Source organism: Erpetoichthys calabaricus, chromosome 7, assembly GCF_900747795.2.
Source record: "Erpetoichthys calabaricus chromosome 7, fErpCal1.3, whole genome shotgun sequence".
In the NCBI taxonomy this organism is placed as follows: Eukaryota; Metazoa; Chordata; class Cladistia; order Polypteriformes; family Polypteridae; genus Erpetoichthys; species Erpetoichthys calabaricus.
In genome coordinates this window covers 168,780,512-168,801,113 of record NC_041400.2, presented here as the reverse complement: position 1 = coordinate 168,801,113, position 20,602 = coordinate 168,780,512, and the positions used below count along the sequence as shown (strand labels likewise).

The following is a 20,602-nucleotide window of genomic DNA, read 5'->3' as shown; positions in this document are numbered from 1 at the left end:
AATGTAGATCAAATTTATTTAAAAATGCATGTGCATTCAATATATATGTTTTGAGAAGAAATACATATCGTGATGGGAAAAGTGCACTGACGATTAAAAAGTCATCTAGTCCTTCTCAGGATCTAACATCACATCTAACCCCATGTAACACAAAAAGATAAGCCAACACCCAGAAGGAGAAGCCAAATATTTAAAATGAAGTACATCCCATGATTCGTCAGCTTACTGAAACACCTTTAGCGTAATAATTTGAAAGAAATCATCCGTTTACAAGTTCAGTCTGTTACATTTTATAAAAACATCTTTTTGATAAACTGACAAACAATGAAAGTGCACTCTTTAACATAGTGGTGCTGGTGCAGTAGTAAGAAATGCAGTACAGTCTAAGAAGAAAAAAAAAACACAATTTGTGTAAAATAAACAGCTCCACAACACTATGTAATGATTATATAAATTAGATTTTATTTATGTACAAAACTATAAAATTACTGCGGTGGGCTGGCGCCCTGCCCAGGGTTTGTTTCCTGCCTTGTGCCCTGTGTTGGCTGGGATTGGCTCCAGCAGACCCCCGTGACCCTGTAGTTAGGATATAGCGGGTTGGATAATGGATGGATGGACTATAAAAATATACTGAATTAAAATGTAAAGGTACACAAGAATGAGCTTATAAATCAATTTTATGTTATCGATGTGTAACAGTCCAACCCTTTTCAATGTGTAACTGCTATATGATTTATTTAACACTAGAATTACCAGAGCCTACGAAAAAACTCGTAGATCTGGCCCACCTTAAATCCGTTCGTACCTCTCCCTCAGCGTCTTTTGTCCTGTAAATGTGCTGATTAAGACAAGCAGCCTGCTATTCCATCCCTCACCACCGCAGACCGTGCATAAACTTCTCCCAGCTCATGCCATGATTGATTATCTGGGAGTGAAGTGCTGGAGTTTTAGAGTGGAAATAATAGATCGTTATTTGGAACATATGCATTTCATGTGTGTTCCGTTTCTATAATAATATGTGTAATCGCATTGTTAAAACAGAAACGTTTGTCATATTTTAGTAGTAAATGACAAAATGTTGGCATAAACTATATAATGTGTGAAGCCTGAAGTCCAAAGATCAAATAAACACTTCCACAAAAGGTTCAAGGATGATACAACAGCTTCCGTGGCGTAGCGGTAAGATTTGCTGACTTGTAATCAAGAGTCCCCTGTTCAGTTCCGTCTGCCTCCTGTATTTGTCGTTTTCAGTAGAGAGCTGCTCTTATTGTTAATATTATGCAGTACACACATACATTTCGTTTGCATCTGTAACAGACGGTGTACATTTATAGGACTTGTGAAAGTTACCGTTTTTTTTTTTTTTTTCACTTTTATTCTCTCACTCACGATCGCGATACATACTACCGCCCTAGGGATCTGATGCGGTTAGTTTTTATTTGAAACTGGGAGTAACTGTAGATGTGAGTGGTGTTTTGAGGCAATGGAACTGGACATTCTCTGATCTGGAGGGATAAAAGCGGACACACAAATGCTGGTGAATCTGCCTTCTTCGTATCTCACCGTCATTTGATTTTTTTTTTATTCAGTTTTATTGAGTGTTCCTGCTCACGCTGAATTAGTATGCACCTTATGGTCTATAATGTCCAAAAAAAAAAAAAAAAAAAAGAGAGACACATAGGTATACAGGTGCTGGTCATAAAATTAGAATATCATGACAAAGTTGATTTATTTCAGTAATTCCATTCAAAAAGTGAAACTTGTATATTAGATTCATTCATTACACACAGACTGATGTTTAATCAAATGTTTATTTCTTTTAATTTTGATGATTATAACTGACAACTAATGAAAGTCCCAAATTCAGTATCTCGGAAAATTAGAATATTGTGAAAAGATTCAATATTGAAGACACCTGGTGCCACACTCTAATCAGCTAATTAACTCAAAACACCTGCAAAAGCCTTTAAATGGTCTCTCAGTGTAGTTCTGTAGGCTACACAATCATGGGGAAGACTGCTGACTTGACAGTTGTCCAAAAGACGACCATTGACACCTTGCACAAGGAGGGCAAGACACAAAAGGTCATTGCTAAAGAGGCTGGCTGTTCACAGAGCTCTGTGTCCAAGCACATTAATAGAGAGGTGAAGGGAAGGACAAGATGTGGTAGAAAAAAGTGTACAAGCAATAGGGATAACCGCACCCTGGAGAGGATTGTGAAACAAAACCCATTCAAAAATGTAGGGGATATTCACAAAGAGTGGACTGCAGCTGGAGTCAGTGCTTCAAGAACCACCATGCACAGACGTATGCAAGACATGGGTTTCAGCTGTCGCATTCCTTGTGTCAAGCCACTCTTGAACAAGAGACAGCGTCAGAAGCGAATTGCCTTTGGGCTGCTGCTGAGTGGTCCAAAGTTATGTTCTCTGATGATAGTAAATTTTGCATTTCCTTTGGAAATCAAGGTCCCAGAGTCTGGAGGAAGAGAGGAGAGGCACAGAATCGATGTTGCTTGAGGTCCAGTGTAAATTTTCCACAGTCAGTGATGGTTTGGGGTGCCATGTCATCTGCTGGTGTTGGTCCATTGTGTTTTCTGAGGTCCAAGGTCAACGCAGCCGTCTACCAGGAAGTTTTAGAGCACTTCATGCTTCTTGCTGCTGATGAACTTTATAGAGATGCAGATTTCATTTTCCAACAGGACCAGGCGCCTGCACACAGTGCCAAAGCTACCAGTACCTGGTTTAAGGACCATGGTATCCCTGTTCTTGATTGGCCAGCAAACTCGCCTGACCTTAACCCCATAGAAAATCTATGGGGTATTGTGAAGAGGAAGATGCAATACGCCAGACCCAACAATTCAGAAGAGCTGAAGGCCACTATCAGAGCAACATGGGCTCTCATAACACCTGAGCAGTGCCACAGACTGATCGACTCCATGCCACGCCGCATTGCTGCAGTAATTCAGGCCAAAGGAGCCCCACCTAAATATTGAGTGCTGTACATGCTCATAATTTTCAGGTTCATACCTTTCAGTTGGCCAACATTTCTAAAAATCCTTTTTTTGCATTGGTCTTAATTGATATTCTAATTTTCCAAGATACTGAATTTGGGACTTTCATTAGTTGTCAGTTATAATCATCAACATTAAAAGAAATAAACATCTGAAATACATCAGTCTGTGTGTAATGAATGAATCTAATATACAAGTTTCACTTTTTGAATGGAATTACTGAAATGAATCAACTTTGTCATGATATTCTAATTTTATGACCAGCACCTGTATATGATATTTGGAATTATTCATTTTATGACCTGTATAGTACATTTCGGAAAACATTGTGGCATGGATGCAACATATTCATATGCATAACACCACATGTTTTTTGCCCTGATCTTGCCAGTCCCCACATGTTGCTGTTTCTTTTGTGCTCCAGGACATGGAGAGGCAACAATAGTACAGAGAGGTCAGTTTAGCGCCATATGCAATCATCACACTCAAATGTTAACACACGTAAGGACCTTCCTACATTTACGACGTGTGTACCTGTTGCGATAAGCATACTTCTCTCTATACTGTGGTTTCTATTACACACCTGAAAGAGACAATATATGTGACATTTTGAAGAAATCATTTTATGACCTGAATAGTTTCCAACCAGAAAACATCGCACTAATGAAATATTACTTGAAAATGAACAGCGTCAGATCGGAAAAGTAAACTGAGTAAACTGAGTCAGTGTCTGGTGCCCTTTCAATGTAATAGGAACCAAAGCATAGAGAGAAGTGTGCACATTGCAACAGGTACACACGTCGTAAATATAGGAAGGACGGGTCCTTGCGTGTGTTTGAACCGTTAACATTTGAATGTGATGATTGCATATAGCGCTGAACTGACCTCTCTGTACTATTGTTGCCTCTGCATGTCCTGGAGTACAAAAGAAAAAGCAACATGTTGGGACTGGCAAGACCGGGGAAAAAAAATGTTATGCAAATGAATATGAATAATGTTGCATCCGTGCCACAATGTTTTCCGAAATGTACTATACAGGTCATAAAATGAATAATTCCAAATATCATATATACCTAAGTCACATTTTTTTTTTTTTTGACATCATAGACCATAAGGTGCATACTAATTCAGCGTGAGCAGGAACACTCAATAAAACTGAATAAAAAAAAAAATCAAGTGACGGTGAGATACGAAGAAGGCAGATTCACCAGCGTTTGTGTGTCAGCTTTTATCCCTCCAGATCAGAGAATGTCCAGTTCCATTGCCTCAAAACAACACTCACATCTACAGTTACTCCCAGTTTCAAATAAAAACCAACAGCGTCAGATCCCTAGGGCGGTAGTATGTATCGCGATCGTGAGTGAAAGAATAAAAGTGAAAAAAAAAACCGGTAACTTTCACAAGTCCTATAAATGTACACCGTCTGTTACAGACGCAAACCAAATGTATGTGTGTACTGTATAATAACAATAAAAGCAGCTCTCTACTGAAAACGGCAAATACAGGAGGCAGACGGAACTGAACAGGGGACTCTTGATTACAAGTCAGCAAATCTTACCGCTACGCCACGGAAGCTGTTGCATCATCCTTGAACCTTTTGTGGAAGTGTTTATTTGATCTTTGGACTTCAGGCTTCACACATTATATAGTTTATGCCAACATTTTGTCATTTACTACTAAAATATGACAAACATTCTGTTTTAACAATGTGATTACACATATTATTATTGAAACTGAACACACATGAAATACATGTGTTCTAAATAACAATCTATTATTTCCACTCTAAAACTCCAGCACTTTACTCCCACATAATCAATCAAGGCATGAGCTGGGAGAAGTTTGTGCACAGTCTGCAGCGGTGGGGGATGGAATAGCAGGCTGCTTGCTGCTTGTCTTAATCGGCACATTTACAGGACAAAAGACACTGAGGGAGAGGTGCGAATGGATTTAAGGTGGGCCGGATCTACAAGTTTTTTCGTAGGCTCTGGTAATTCCAGTGTTAAAAACAATTAATAAAAATTCTACATAAATCATCTAATTTCTACAGTGTTTTATTACCAAGAACCATCATAAGATACAAGGTTAACATTTATTAAAAAATGGATGGGAAGGAGGAGGATTTATTACCTGGATGGGAGGCCAATGCAGAATGACAAGCAAATTGGCCGGCAGGAAGGAGAAATAACCTTGTGCCTGGCTGGTATGATACAACGATAGACCAGCAGAAGCAGACAGTCAGAAGCTTCCCATCCCCCATACGCTAGGTGGCAGTGGTCCTCATATGGCAACCCAGTTGGGACACTCACAAGGGTGTTTAGTAGATGGGAGTCCAGAAGTATAATCCTTTCATACATACGGATAGAGGGCACAGTAGAGGGGAGGACCTCTCCACTTTCTTTATTGCTCGGAAGCACTTCCTGGATGACATGGCATGGCACCAGAAGCATTCCCAGGTATGGCTTAAAAGGAGCTCACTGCCTCACATCAATGAGTCAGAGTCGGAAGGCAGGAGGAAACACTCAGGAAGAATTGCGCATTTATTGTGTAATTGTGACTGATTTCTGGGAAAGTGATTGCGGAGAAGTGCTTTGCAAAAATAAATATTTTATCATGTCGGGTGTTACTGTGTTTTGGGTTTGGGACTTAGTGGCTCTCCCTTGTGGTCACTACACACAGACACACACAATATTTATTTTTATTAATTTTACACAGGCCTAAAATTCAATAGGATAGGCACATTCCAGTATAACAGTCAGGTCTAGACATCTGAACAGATGTTTTCAATAGATCTGCGTATGTGCTTGTAGGGCTTTGTTTCACAGAAAATGAGTTCTTGCAGAGCAAGATATTCTCATAAAATGCTAGGCCCAAATACCTATTTTAGCAAGTTCATGCCCTTAAAGAAATGTATTTTTTATTTCTCTGTACAAAATTACCCAAAGTTTTGGAAAAGCTTAATATTTTTTGCATAAATTGAAAACATTCATATTAAGCTGCTATTAATATTTATTTAAAAGGAAAATGTACTGAGTGGGTAAAAGCAAATATGCCAGGGTATAAATGAAACATGACATTTAAGAGCAACAAACTGGGAAATACAAATTAGAAGTACTTTCATTTTTCATCCCCTTGTTCTACTGAGAGATGCATTGGCAGCAGGCTGAGATGGACAGCGAAAGCCACCTATCACTAAACAATAGATTCCAGGACATCCTGGGAAATTCCTAGGTATTCTCAAGTTAGCTACAAGATATAAATAACTCCAGAATGTGTTAACGTCTACCTGAAGTCTGCTTCTAGCAGAACACCCTTACTATACCTTCAGATCAGAATTAGATTATAGTGAACAACTTTTCCCCTGGTTATCATCAACAAAGCTTAGTAGTGGCAGTGTTCAGAAAAGTGAATGTAGCAAATATTAAAGTTGCTATTTTCAGTAGACTGAATATAAATTATTTTGCTGCCTTAGTGTGGATACTTACATAATATTTTGCCTTAATTATGACAGTATATTTACAGAAACTGGTTTCAAAACAATGATCAAGGCCTGCAACCTCAGCTGCAAGAAAAAAATGGCATTTCCTAATAAGCAAATAATACCTCATCACCAAAAAGAATTGGTGAGTGATAAAGTGATTGTTCTGATCAATAACAATAATAAGGTTACATAAATTAATGCTATAACAGGTTTATCACAGAAATAATCACCAGGGACTTCAAGAGTAGTGTTGATCATCAAAATTCGTCAAAACATTTTTTGCAGTGAATATGTTGTGTTCGCCGTTACACTTGTTTCCTAAATATTTTCCAAGAAATTCACCATGTGGCTGCGGCTGGCTTAGGCAAACATTGTTTTCGGAGTGCTCCATGATGCTTTGTAAGGCAGTGTGACATTATAGAGCTGTATAGATATGTATTATATATATCCTTTATATGGCTGGCAGTGCAGTTGGTTTTGTTTGGAATACACATGATGCATTAGGGAAGAAATAAGATAAAACACCAGCTACTGTCCAAGGACATAAGTACGACAGGATATTACTATAAGACATACATTGATGGACACCTGTACTGCCACCTGATATATAATAGGATTTCTCAGCTCCAAGGCTATATAAAACAAGCCTTAAAGGAGCTCTCCTGATCCCTCTATCCTCATCAGAAAACACAGGACATGCTGTAAAATAATAAAAACAAAAAGATGTATTGCTATTTACAAAGTGTTTCTTTCTTCTTGAAAGAAGAAGAAAGTGCAAACCATTTGCACAGATACATGTGAAACAAAATGTGTGCTGGAGCCACAACTTCAAACAATGGAACAAGCCAGTCCCATGCCTCTGCTTCACGGCATGGCCAATGTGTGCACCCAGAGTGGAACTCCGAGAGCACAATGATCTATATTTTTATTTACGTTTTGCTAGTTTGTGGCTGTTTGTTATTCTGTTTGTGGTATTCGTTCCCTCTGCATGGTGGTGCAGTGGTTAGCACTGCTGCCTCAAAGCTCACATCACATACTTGGCCACTATCCCCCAGGGACACCTAAAAGACCATTGTCCCGTTATAATCCACTCTAAACTAGTTCAGTTCCTCCTTCCCAATTGACTTTAATGCACTTTGCAGAGTTTGGCAAGTATCACACACATTTCTGTGATTTTGCCGAATTGATGGCAAAGCGAACTACACAATGTTTGCTGATCCCTATTTAAGAGAGACAGAATCTACCACAACCCTTTCAATGATGAAAGAGCATCAGTGAAAACTATTGGCTACTTCAGATTGTTTGATTTTCAGATCTCTAATGACCAGGGTAGAATTCACAATACGAGACACCACACTGAGGAAATTCACAAGACAGCTTTTATTTTCCCATCCATCTGAGCAAGTGTTGAGATGTCTTATTTTGGGAAATACTATGACTGGTAGCATCTCTATGTGACAGAGTAACACATTCAGAAAATTCCATTCAGAAGATTTTAGCTTCAGTACATAAATTTTGGATCTGAGTTAACTTAATTTGTAAAGATCTACATGAAACATATGGCACATTACAGAATTATATATACATTACCTTATTGATAGAATAGTAAAGTGATTATTTTATTAAATTTTAACATTAGTGAAGAATGAGATCTTTTGTACTGTAAAGTTTCAGCTCATCGCAAAGCATCTTTGCTCAAAAACAGACCCCCCCCCCCCCTATCAAAGAAACTAAAATACTGTAGAAGCAGCTATCAATCAACTTGAGGATATACATTTTCACACAAGTCAGACATATAAATCAGACTGTTGTCACATGCAGTGCTTTTTATATAATTATGTCAAATCAGTTATGTGATACAGACAAATGGTCCAGTAATATTTCATTTCTTCTCTATTATATGTATTAACGAACTAAACCATATTTCAATAACAAACAGAAAAAGCACACTAAATTACTGCGAACAATATTCAGCTATGGAAAGCTGCTTTTCATTACTAGAGTATTTAATTAAATATTAAGGATTTCACTTTAAAAGAAAGCAAGTTAACCATTTAAAAAATAAAAGGATAAAAGTAATGTATAGTTAATCAATGGTCAGATGTTAACTTCACACCAGATTTCAACCACAATACATTAACATAATGAAACTGAACCAAGGCTCTATGTATTTAATGTTCCTATAGAGTGTTAAATTTTAAATAATATTTAATAAGCTGAAGAGTGTTCACTTTTGTGTGAGAGCTTCTATTATAAGCCCACTGCTAATAAATTCTTTCATTTAAAATAAACACTCAAAAACTGCAGCATGTGAACTTCATTTAAAATCTGCTTTTGTTTAGTCTACAATATAACATGTTTAAAGCCACATGTTATTTCCCAGACATAAGAAATTAAAATAATACAGATAATTAAAAAACATGCAACTGATCTGTATTTAGACATGTTTTCGCAAGTGAAAAAGATGGCAACATTTAACAATAACTGAAGACATCCTCAGAAATGCTAATTACATATTAAAAACATACAAATTAATATACTTATTTTACTGAATTATTTTTTTCTGTAAAGCAGAAACTTACTTGATCATAAGACTCTTCATGTTTTGGTCATCACCATCATGCAACTCGAACTTACTGGTAAGAGTGAGAGAGATTTCTGTTTTAGCAAGCTGGTTTAATGTGGTGTCCTTGTTGGGATCATTTGGATCAATGGCTCCTTCTCCTATCAAACCATAATAAACATATTCCCAGAATGAGAAAATAGGGTATCTTGCATCATGCTGACATATAGGAATAAATACATTCATTCAGACTGCATAAGACATTTTGTTATTCTTTAAAGAAAGTAAAAAAAGGAAACAGCAAAATAACCATGTCAGAAGAGCAAGTTTTCAGATAAATATTTATATATAAAAAAAAAAAAAAAAGTGAAGGAATTTGTTTCAGACAAAAACATTTTTGACTAGGTATCACATTATAACTAATAACTGAAAGGGAGTCTCAACTGATTGTTGAAATGTTCTATTAACAACAAGAAAGAGTAATATAATCAACTTGTCACACAAAGCTGCAGAAAAAAAATATATTTGTTGCATTCCTAGATATGAAAGCATTTGGAAATCACATGATACATGTAAATAAATACTGAAATCTTACCTAGTAAGGATTCAACATCAGGAACATCCCCCAGCCCTTGCAAGATTTCATGAAGAACATCATTATGATCAGGAGAAATTGCATCTTGGTGCTCCAATACCAACTAACATAAAGGAGAGAAGTTTTATATATTTCAGTAAAATAAGGAAAATGTGTCAAATTTTAAAGTATTTGCGTAGGATGAAATGCAAGTTTCTTCACATACTGTATTTGAGCTGAAAATAGTATTAAGAAAAGATGCAATAGGTTCTCGAACCATAAAAGAAAAAAATCTGGTGAACAACACCTTTTTTGCAAAATACACGACAAAAGGCAAAAAGAAGCATTGCATTCATAGGCAACTGATTTATTGCAAAATAATGCACGATGGAAGTGGACTTGAAGTGGAGAAGGACAAGCAAACAGTGATTGCATTCACTACACTTTTGGCACACAGACTTATTTTGTTAAATTGGAAGAATCCTAACTCTCCTCTGATAAGTCAGTGGGAAACCGATGTTTTATATTATTTGAAATTGGAAAAAATCTAATTCTCAGAGGACCTGTACAAAATTTTTTCAAAACCTGGCAGGATCTAATCAAGATTATTTTAGAATAAGAGAAATAACTATTACCGCATTTATTTCCCTTCCCTCCATTTTTTTTTTATTTACGTATACAGTAATCCCTTGCTATATCGCGCTTCGCCTTTTCCGGCTTTACTCTATCGCGGATTTTATATGTAAGCATATTTAAATATATATCGCGGATTTTTTGCTGGTTCGCGGATTTCTGAGGACAATGGGTCTTTTAATTTCTGGTACACGCTTCCTCAGTTGGTTTGCCCAGTTGATTTCATACAAGGGACGCTATTGGCAGATGGCTGAGAAGCTACCCAACTTACTTTTCTCTCTCTCTCTTGTGCTGACTTTCTCTGATCCTGATGTAGGGGGATTGAGCAGGGGGGCTGTTCGCACACCTAGACGATAGGGACGCTAGTCTAAAAATGCTGAAAGATTATCTTCACGTTGCTACCTTCTGTGCAGCTGCTTCCTGAAGCGACATGCTGCACGGTGCTTCGAAGGGCACGTATTGATTTTTGATGTTTGTTTTTCTCTGTCTCTCTCTCTCTCTCTGTCTGCTTCTGACGGAGGGGGTGTGAACTGCCGCCTTCAACAGCTTTGTGCCGCGGTGCTTCGCATACTTAAAAGCCAAACAGCCCTATTGATTTGTTTGCTTTCCTCTCTATCTTTCTGACAGTCTCTGCTCCTGAGGCGCACTCCTTTGAAGAGGAAGATATGTTTGTATTCTTTTAATTGTGAGACGGAACTGTCATCTCTGTCTTGTCATGGAGCACAGTTTAAACTTTTGAAAAAGAGACAAATGTTTGTTTGCAGTGTTTGAATAACGTTCCTGTCTCTCTACAGCCTCCTGTGTTTCTGCGCAAATCTGTGACCCAAGCATGACAATATAAAAATAACCATATAAACATATGGTTTCTACTTCGCGGATTTTCTTATTTCGCGGGTGGCTCTGGAACGCAACCCCCACGATGGAGGAGGGATTACTGTATATATTTCTTCCTTTCTTTTGTTTATTGTTGCCTTATTAAAAAGCTACTGGATGACACACTACAGATTTGAACACTGGGAGAAACTTATGAAAAAAAAATATTATGAAAAGAACACTATCAAAGTTTTTTTTATGAAAGCAACTATAATGCTTCATTATCTCCATCTATTCCTTACTTTTTCCTTCTCCTGTAACCCTCATTTGATGTGCAGGCTGTTTTATAACCCAACATGGAACAAATTACTTCACTACTTTCCCCAGCTAAGATACCAGTGTTGGCATATTTTCCACTGTACAAAAACAAAACATTATGCGCAAAAAAAAAAAGAAAAAAAAAGACCAGCAGTATTCCTAGACATAAAACGCAGGAAATCTAAATTAGTTTCAGTACACTGAGACTTCCGTTCCAATTTGCTTTGCTATTATTTTTCCAATCCAGGATGGTGCTCCCATGATGTATTTTATATATTATGCATATCTATCTCCCAGGAAAGTTATCTTATTAATTTTTGTGATTAATGTGGCCTGTTTAAACATATTGCATTAAAAAATATTGTGGCATCCAGGACTGACAACGAGGTAAAAGTCCCAGGCAGTGCTTTGGTCAGGGTGTCATTTTCAAGCAATGTTTTTTGTTAATATTATGAAACAATAATACAAAAAAGTTGAGTGTGTATCTAAAGAATTACATAAACATCCAGTACCATATTTGTTTAATATATTTAAAATATTTGTAAAATTTTCATTTAAAGTTTTAAAATTTCCTAGCACTGGTGTTCATTTTCTTGATTTATACATACTGTCATAGGTACAGGAGAGTGGAAGAAAAAGGGGTAGGGAGGGGGAGTTTTATGGCACTCCTGGTACAACAGAGAAGTTCCATCCATCCATCCATCCATCCATTTTCCAACCCGCTGAATCCGAACACAGGGTCACGGGGGGTCTGCTGGAGCCAATCCCAGCCAACACAGGGCACAAGGCAGGAACCAATCCCGGGCAGGGTGCCAACCCACCGCAGGACACACACACAAACACACACTAGGGCCAATTTAGAATCGCCAGTCCACCTAACCTGCATGTGTTTGGACTGTGGGAGGAAACCAGAGCGCCCTGAGAAAACATGCAAACTCCATGCAGGGAGGACCCGGGAAGCGAACCCAGGTCCCCAGGTCTCCCAACTGCGAGGCAGCAGCGCTACCCACTGCGCCACTGTGCCGCCAACAGAGAAGTTGCGAAGGTAAAAATTATGAATCTCTCCCCTGCCCCCCGCTCATGTTTTTGTAAGAAGATCGAAACAATGTTATATCACATAAAATACAGAGATCTTGTCCCCAGGGGAAATTTGGCTTTTTACAGAAGCTCTTTAAATACATATATAAATAGATAAATATAAACAAACACACACACTGGAATTACTAGTGGCAGTTTCAAATTATGGTACTATTTTCTGTGATAAGGAAATTGATAATTCATAAGGAAATTGGACCTTAGGACATAAATATCTTGGCTTGCACTGCCAAAAAATATATAGCCAAGTCAATACTAGTATGACGTGAAGGTGAACATTATAGACAGTCCCAGCTAAATAACAGACTGTGAGAAAGCTATCCATCCATCCATTTTCCAACCCGCTGAATCTGAACACAGGGTCACGGGGGTCTGTTGGAGCCAATCCCAGCCAACACAGGGCACAAGGCAGGAACCAATCCTGGGCAGGGTGCCAACCCACCGCAGGACACACACACAAACACACCCACACACCAAGCACACACTAGGGCCAGTTTAGAATCGCCAATCCACCTAACTTGCATGTCTTTGGATTGTGGGAGGAAACTGGATGAAACCCACACAGACACGGGGAGAACATGCAAACTCCACGCAGGGAGGACCCGGGAAGTGAACGCGGGTCTCCTAACTGCGAGGCAGCAGCGCTACCACGCCGCCCGTGAGAACTTTTGAAAAGCTCATATACAGAAAATTATTTAAATGGCTATAAGTGCTATGAATGAAAGTTTTATGAAATAGTGTTTTAGAGACAAGATACATAAAAAAGATATTTAATTTATTTCATGAAATTGTGTTACACAACAAAAATTGTTTTGCCTTAAAGCTGTTAATTATGTTATATGATTTGAGAGTAATAATCATTTTAGTGTATTTAAAGTTCAGGTAATATTACAACATAACAGTTTCTGAAAAGGGCAAATCATTTTTGAAGGCACTATAACTTAAAGGTGAGAGCTCCCATTTTCAGCATTATTTACTTCTAGAACAGAGACGCCAGCTGAAAACAAAACTGAATGCAAACTCTTACTTTCCTTTGGCATGCTAATGGATTGTACAGCCTACGTGAACTGACTGATAACAACTTGAGAAGTCTGGTTTTTGTTTTTAGACAACAGCAGCTACTGAAAACCAGATGCATGATGGGGGATGGGTAACTTTCATAGATTTCAAGTGCAGCACTAAGCAAAATCTTTGACTAAAATAGAAGATTTTATTTAAAAATATTACATTATAGAAGTTGGCAATATTTTTTATGTTTTTTGAGAAAATAAGTTCATTCTTGAATCAGCAAAAGAGAGAGAGAGAGAGAAACAAAGCAGAATTTTATAGAGCTTTTGATAGGGAACAACAAAAAACACTAGTTATTAAAAAAAAAAAAAAAAAAAAAATGAAGAAACTATCCTTGGGTTGAGTCATCATTGGGGTACGTACACTGATATCTCCCATCTAGAAACTGTCCCTGACCTGTCCCTCTCACCATCCTAATCTACAAGTCTAGTATCCTTTTATCTACTAATCAAAGAAAATGTATTGGCAATAATGTAATCATTTATACCAAAAACATTGAATTGGCTTGTGATTAAGATGACTATAGCCAAACAGGAGCAAGTAAAACATTCCAAGACTTGAACAATGCACATTTTACTTAAGGGAAATGTTCAGGAGTTCCCAGCTAGTAGGTGGTTGGTAGGGTTACATTTACCCTTATGCTCACTCTGACTCTGTCCCTGAAGTATGACAATCAGAGGCATCAACATAAGACGGCCCAAGTAAAAACATGTAATATTACTCTAGGATGCTAGAGGGCAGGCAACTCAATATATCCCTTAGAAAGAAAAAGGCAGAATAGGAAATCAGTAAAAAGTTGGGAAATATTTAACAAGGATTCGAGAGGAAAGGTGACCCAATTAAAGCTAGTAGTGCAAGCTCATGTACTGAGAATAATAAAAGTGGCTAAGGAGGACTAGCAGGAGGCCTAAAGACCACCATGTCCACATAATTGGGGAAAAAAGCCCAAGCTGGGCTTTAGTACTTAAAGAGAGAAAACGATGAGCACATTGGCTACTTTAGAAACCCATTCCTTCAAAGACCAGTAAGGGGTTCAACCCACATACATAAGCAACAAGGAAGCTGCATTAAGATGAATGTCATGTTCACTGATGTCTTACAAAATATCCCTAGCCACACAGCACTAAGCATGATTCTGCTATGAGAAAATGCATTTATAGTTGGGTACAACTCTGCCATGATGAGATATACCTGTATTGATATTCTGAACAATTAAATGGTTGCTTTACTTTGGTTCAAGAACAGACATGGTGGTTAATGAATATCTTTTGATTACAGATTACCAGAAAGCAGCAGTTGATATGCAATCGAGCCTGCTACACTGTCACATCAATTAATGCATACAAGACAAATGTTATCCACCCAAAAACCACAAAAGTAAATAGTAATAAAATCACAAAGGACAGAGTATGTTATAAAGTTTCAACGCATGCGTATATATGCTTGTTGATGGGCTGGTTCTCTATTCAGTGCTGGTTTATGCCGCATGTTCGATTGCTGCCAGTCATGGAGACACTGAACAGGACTAACTGAAAGCTAATCATGATTCGTCTAAAAGCTAGTTATTCTTCTAGAAGTGCCACTTCCTGTAGTGGGAGAGCTTCATAAAGTAGTGGCACATGAACTCTCTGTGTTCAAAGGGGAAACAAAGAGATAAAGCACAGACACCCATGTAAAAGAAACAGTTTTATCAGTGCTCACCAGGTACACAATTTGCAGGCAGTGTTTCAGTATGCTTCAACATTTTCTTGATAAAAGGCGTACCAGCATACCAGACCACAACTGTGTATCCTACATCATTAATAACCTGGGAACTGCCAGCTAGTGACTGCAAAGATGCAGCCAGGTGTTATTCTCAACAATGAGGATCCAGCAGGCCAGATCACTCTCAGGGAATGCAATATTAACATTATCAATGCAGCATTACTGAACTGCACAGTTCCTAATGTGGAAAAAAAAGTGTCAGCTATCAAGCTGTTGCGGAGGACGGGGGAAAAAGGGGTATACCTTTAAATCTATAATGATTATACATTAACTTCAAATTGTTCTTGCCTTTATAAAGTATTTGAAAAAGTATTCAGTGTACCTTACACAACAATTTACTTAGGAAGTTCCAGTTTGAGTTTTGATAGCTGTACGCAAATTGCACTAACTTGTGTAGTAAATGACCATTTAAAATCTTCTGACGGAGGATATGGTATAATTATTACATTGTTAAATTTAAGTGCTGACCATTCTATTCTGTTAAAAGCTTATATTTATCAAATCTTTTATCAGTATATACGGAAATGTGATAATAGTGCTTATGTTAGACTAGCTGTCCCCTACGGCTCTGCCCGTGTAGTAGTGAAATATGACAAACAGGTCTCGCTAGCTAAGCGGAGGCAAAGTAAACTCCAAAACGTTGTGGGAGATAGACCAACTCGAATGGAGGCTGGCGCATGAGTGAGGACGGCCCCGCCTGGCTCCCTATTCCTGACGTCATGCTTCCCCCTTCCCTTGGCTTGTTGCCTTTGTCTCTGATTTGTGTGAATAAATCACTTCTGCAAGCGAAATATGATACTTAGCGCAATGAGAGAAGTTGCAAAATCAACCGGAATGTTCAAGCAAATTATAAAAACAAACGAACTAAATCCATTAAGTAGTTCTCTCATGAACAGCAGACAGACATACAGATGTTGGATTTTAGAGAGAGAGAGAGAGAGAGAGAGAGAGAGAGAGAGAGAGAGATAGATAGATAGATAGATAGATAGATACTTTATTAATCCCAAGGGGAAATTCACAAGATTTTATATATACAGAGATATGGTGTCCCACAGGGTTTAGTACTTAGACCATTACTATTTACAGTTTCCATACTTAAAAGGGGAGATATCATAAAAAAATTAATATACATTTCAACTCAAATGCACATAGTACTCAACTATACAATTCTTTTAAACCGGACAACTTTTCTTGTAGAGTGCCCTTAATAAACTCAACCAGTGTGTTACAAGTTGATAGATGATAACTACTTGTCTAGGAACATGGAAAAAGCAGGGTAATATTAATGAAACGGGGAACAACAATGTCACTTTTCAAACACTGTCTGAAACTTTTCTAGATTAGAAATTTAGATAATACCTAAATCTGGACCAGATTAAAAAATATTTACACATTCATTTCTGGTGAGGTCGACTACTACAATAGTATATTCACAGCTGTTGACATTGTTTTATTTGCAGTTTTCAGTAATTCAAAATGCTGCTGCAAGAATCATTACTAGAACTAGGAAGAGTAGCCAGTGTGACAGGCGGCCAGGTCCCATGTCCGGCCGGGACGCCCCTTCTGTATATGTTCCGGGGGAGCAGCTATGGACATCTCACTACCTCCCCCGGGACGCTTGGTGGCAGCCTCCCTGCCTGACGATGGTGCCCCAGTTTCCCGCAGGGTTTTATGGGAGATGGAGTTCTCCACAACCCTGTGGGGAGCTGGGGTGGCCGCCAGGGGGTGCTGCATGGAGCCAGGAACCCACCTGGACATCTCTGCAGCCCCACCCAGAAGTGCAATTAGCCACAGGTAATCAAGCACCTGGAGCACTTCCGGGTGGGCTATAAAAAGGGCCAGCATCCACCACTCAGGAGCCAGAATCGGGAGGAAGAGGACGAGGTTGCCTGGGAGGAGTGGTGGTACCAAGGTGGAGAGAAGAATTGTTGTTTTGTGTTGTATTAGTGCTTGTGGGACTGTGTTGTGGCTACAGGGGTTACGGGGAAGACGTGCCCTCCAGCTGAAGAAAAATAAAAATACTCTATTTTACATGTGCCTCTGAGTAAGTCTGTGCCGGGTCGGGCGCTATATAGCGCCTTTTCTACACCAGATAACTTGTTTTTTAATCTGTACAATGGCTTCCAGATACGTTTAGTAGTGAAGTGGTATATGACCAGTTTAATAGCACAGGTTTCTCTATTTTTATACAGTATACCATTTTCCAAATTTTTGTCCAAATATCTATTAAAAAACAACTCACGTAGATTATATATTGTTAAAAGAAGCATCTAAAAATAAAAGTTTACAATTGCCAAACACATGTTATAAAATAAATAGGCTGTCACAGTATTATACAACACAGAATCAGGATATTCACAATCTAAAATTATCATCACATTATATTTCAAAAAAAGCACTTACATATTTTAAATATTATGCTTCTCTTACCGAATGTGTATTGATTATTTCTTCAATGGAAATATAAATGACAGGTTTGCTTAGGGTTACCATATCAGAATATTCATCAACATTGAATTTCTCTTCAGGTTCAGGTACATCACAAGCTAGCTGGAAAAAGTTTCTTAATAGGAATAAAACAAAAACACAACATTAAGTATTTTCATTATCAGGTAACTGGGAGAGAGTAACTAACTTTGTAAAACTTTTTGGCTGTGAGAGAGTGAACAAAGCTAAACTGATATTAAATTGACAATATAAATGATGCAACCATATATATGCATACATATACTGTACATACAGTATTATATACATATACATACATACACAGTATACACACACACATACACACACACACACACACATACACACACACACACACACACACATATATATATGTATTAGGGCTGGACAAGTTAATGCGTTATTATTTTTGTATTATTGCTGAATCGGACTCTGATTTGTCGGACTCCGATTTTGATGCAAGTGATCTGGAGATGTAGATCGAAAACAAAAGTGAGGTGGCGTTAGCTGATTGGTCCCAAACTGATCGTGGTGCTGAACACATTCATGTACAGTAGCTGATGCACCTATGGCAACATTTGCCTGGGAGGACAGACACTTACGATGACAGGAGGTACAAACCATATTGCGTCTCACTGCAACTGCCACCCCCGCTCACCTGTCTCACATAGACAGTCAGGCAGCCAGCCCACTGTGCATTCCTGCTGGCCGTTAAGCCGCCCTCAGCGCAGCCGCTGCTGCCACAAACTGCAAACAGGCGCCGACAGAAGGCACAACAGGCAGCAACAGACTTTTTATGTTTATTTATGTGTGAAACAATTGCTTTGTGCACCTTTCAGAAGAGTTATTTGGAAAAAATATATTAGCCCTCAAAGAGCTGCTACTGAACATAGACTGTTTATATTGCTCCCTGATAAAAGGAAATGTTTGTCGGTATTTGTTCAGATAAAAAAGAAAACAGATTTAGAAATGTTAACTTGCTGTTGCTCAGAAGTTGCCTGATATAATGTTGTGATCGTGGTTCTGGACTCTGAGGGTAACTTGTTTTTCTATAACAAATTAGATAAAATGTTAATGCCGTGGCAGTGGCAAATAGTTTTGGTTTTATATTTGAATTGATTACATTAATGTTTTAAAGTTGAGATTTACAAGAAATATTTTAACTACAACTATGTAATGGGAATACTGCTGTTAAAAAGCACATTATTTGTTTAAAGTATTTGCAAACCAAATACACGCAATACACTACTTTTGAGTTCATTATTGAATTTTGCACATAATGTGATTGTTGTGATTAATCACGCGATTAATGGCGATTTTAATTGCTGCCCAGCACTAATATATATGCATACACAAACACATATTACATAATGTATATATTGGCACAGAGATATATATAGAATATATATTTTTATTTACATGATTCATTTTCCCCCCTTTGTGGATTTCCAGCTACCGTATCACAGACCTCCATTTCCATAAATAAATATTATATTATATATACATACATACATACATACCACATATTAGAGAGACAGTGTAGAGTAAATATGTATGTCAATTAAAATACTATATTTGTACATACAGACATTTATATATTTTTACATTTGAAAACCTGTTTACTTCACCTGATGTCAGTGCTGTGAACATTTTAATACAACAAATACAACAATTTGTAATGTTTAATAGAATGCTTCAAATATCACCTTTTAAGAATTTAAACATTTTTATCTAAGTAACAAAAGTCAAAATGAATATTGTATACAAACCTAGGATAAATGTGATTACCTGTAAAAGTTTAGTTAAATTTAAACACTGTGCCCATTCATCTTACAAACTTGCTTATTCCAAATGACAGCCTAGCCTTGGAGTATGGGACATAAGGCATTAACCATTGAGCTTTCACTTCCTCCCAAAATGCACTTACAGGAATTTTAATTGGTTTCAGAAGTATGCAGTACAAAAATACATAATGACACATCATCACATAAAAATGTAATTTAAATAAAAAAAACGACTCCAGTGAATCTCCACAAATTTATAAAAGATTCTAAAAGTAGTAAATAATTTACACAAAGAAAAAAACTTTAAAAACAAGTACATGTTCTTACAGTATGTTCAGTCTTCTTCCTACATTTCCCTTGCTGCACCCAAACATATTCTTGTGCTTCACAAGTCATCTGAGCGTCTCTGCCAGTACTTAAATGGTTCACCTTTTCACTCATGAAGTAACTTACCACTGCTCCAGCTTGAATATATGATGTTTTATGGTTAAGTATTTAAACATAGTCTTCTAGAATAGCAGTTCTGTATTGTAATTAAATTTTGACATGGTGCACATTACTAGAGAAGAACTGTATTATCTGATTCCAATTCTACTGTGCATACTGTATCTAAATAACAGCACTCTTCATTTAACACGAGAATCGAAGCCTACGAAAATATTTGTAATGCTGGGCCACCTTAAATTCCTTCGCACCTCTTCATCAGCGTCTGTTTTGCAAATGCTATCCCCCACCCCTCACCGAGGCAGCTGAAGTCTCCACCTGGGAGTGAGGTGTCTGGAATTGTAATAATGATAAAATGCTGACATGAAGTGTATAATGTGCGAAGACTTAAGTCCAAATATCAAACACTTTTACAAAAGGTATAACAAAACAAGTTTGCTTTTATTCAAGAATACAGCTGAAAAAAAAATTCAATTTACATGTTACTGTCAAAGTGTAAAAACTGAAGCCCAAATATCAATCAACACAAACCAGAAGCGTCCGTTTGCCTGGAGCAGAGGTATGAACTGCTGTCTTGTAATCAAGAGATTGC

The 20,602-nt window shown here is 37.7% G+C and overlaps 1 protein-coding gene across 1 annotated transcript in view; it reads right to left on the bottom strand.

Annotated features, from left to right (window-relative positions):
- The window catches only part of iqgap2 (IQ motif containing GTPase activating protein 2), a 234,051-nt gene that overhangs the window by 11,980 nt on the left and 201,469 nt on the right, over positions 1-20,602 (bottom strand). Inside the window, exons 30-32 of the mRNA XM_028805697.2 lie at positions 17,750-17,882; positions 9,650-9,752; positions 9,074-9,215 (exon numbers count right to left, since the gene is read on the bottom strand). Coding sequence (XP_028661530.2) covers positions 9,074-9,215; positions 9,650-9,752; positions 17,750-17,882 — 378 coding nt within the window. The remainder of the gene's footprint in view (positions 1-9,073; positions 9,216-9,649; positions 9,753-17,749; positions 17,883-20,602) is intronic.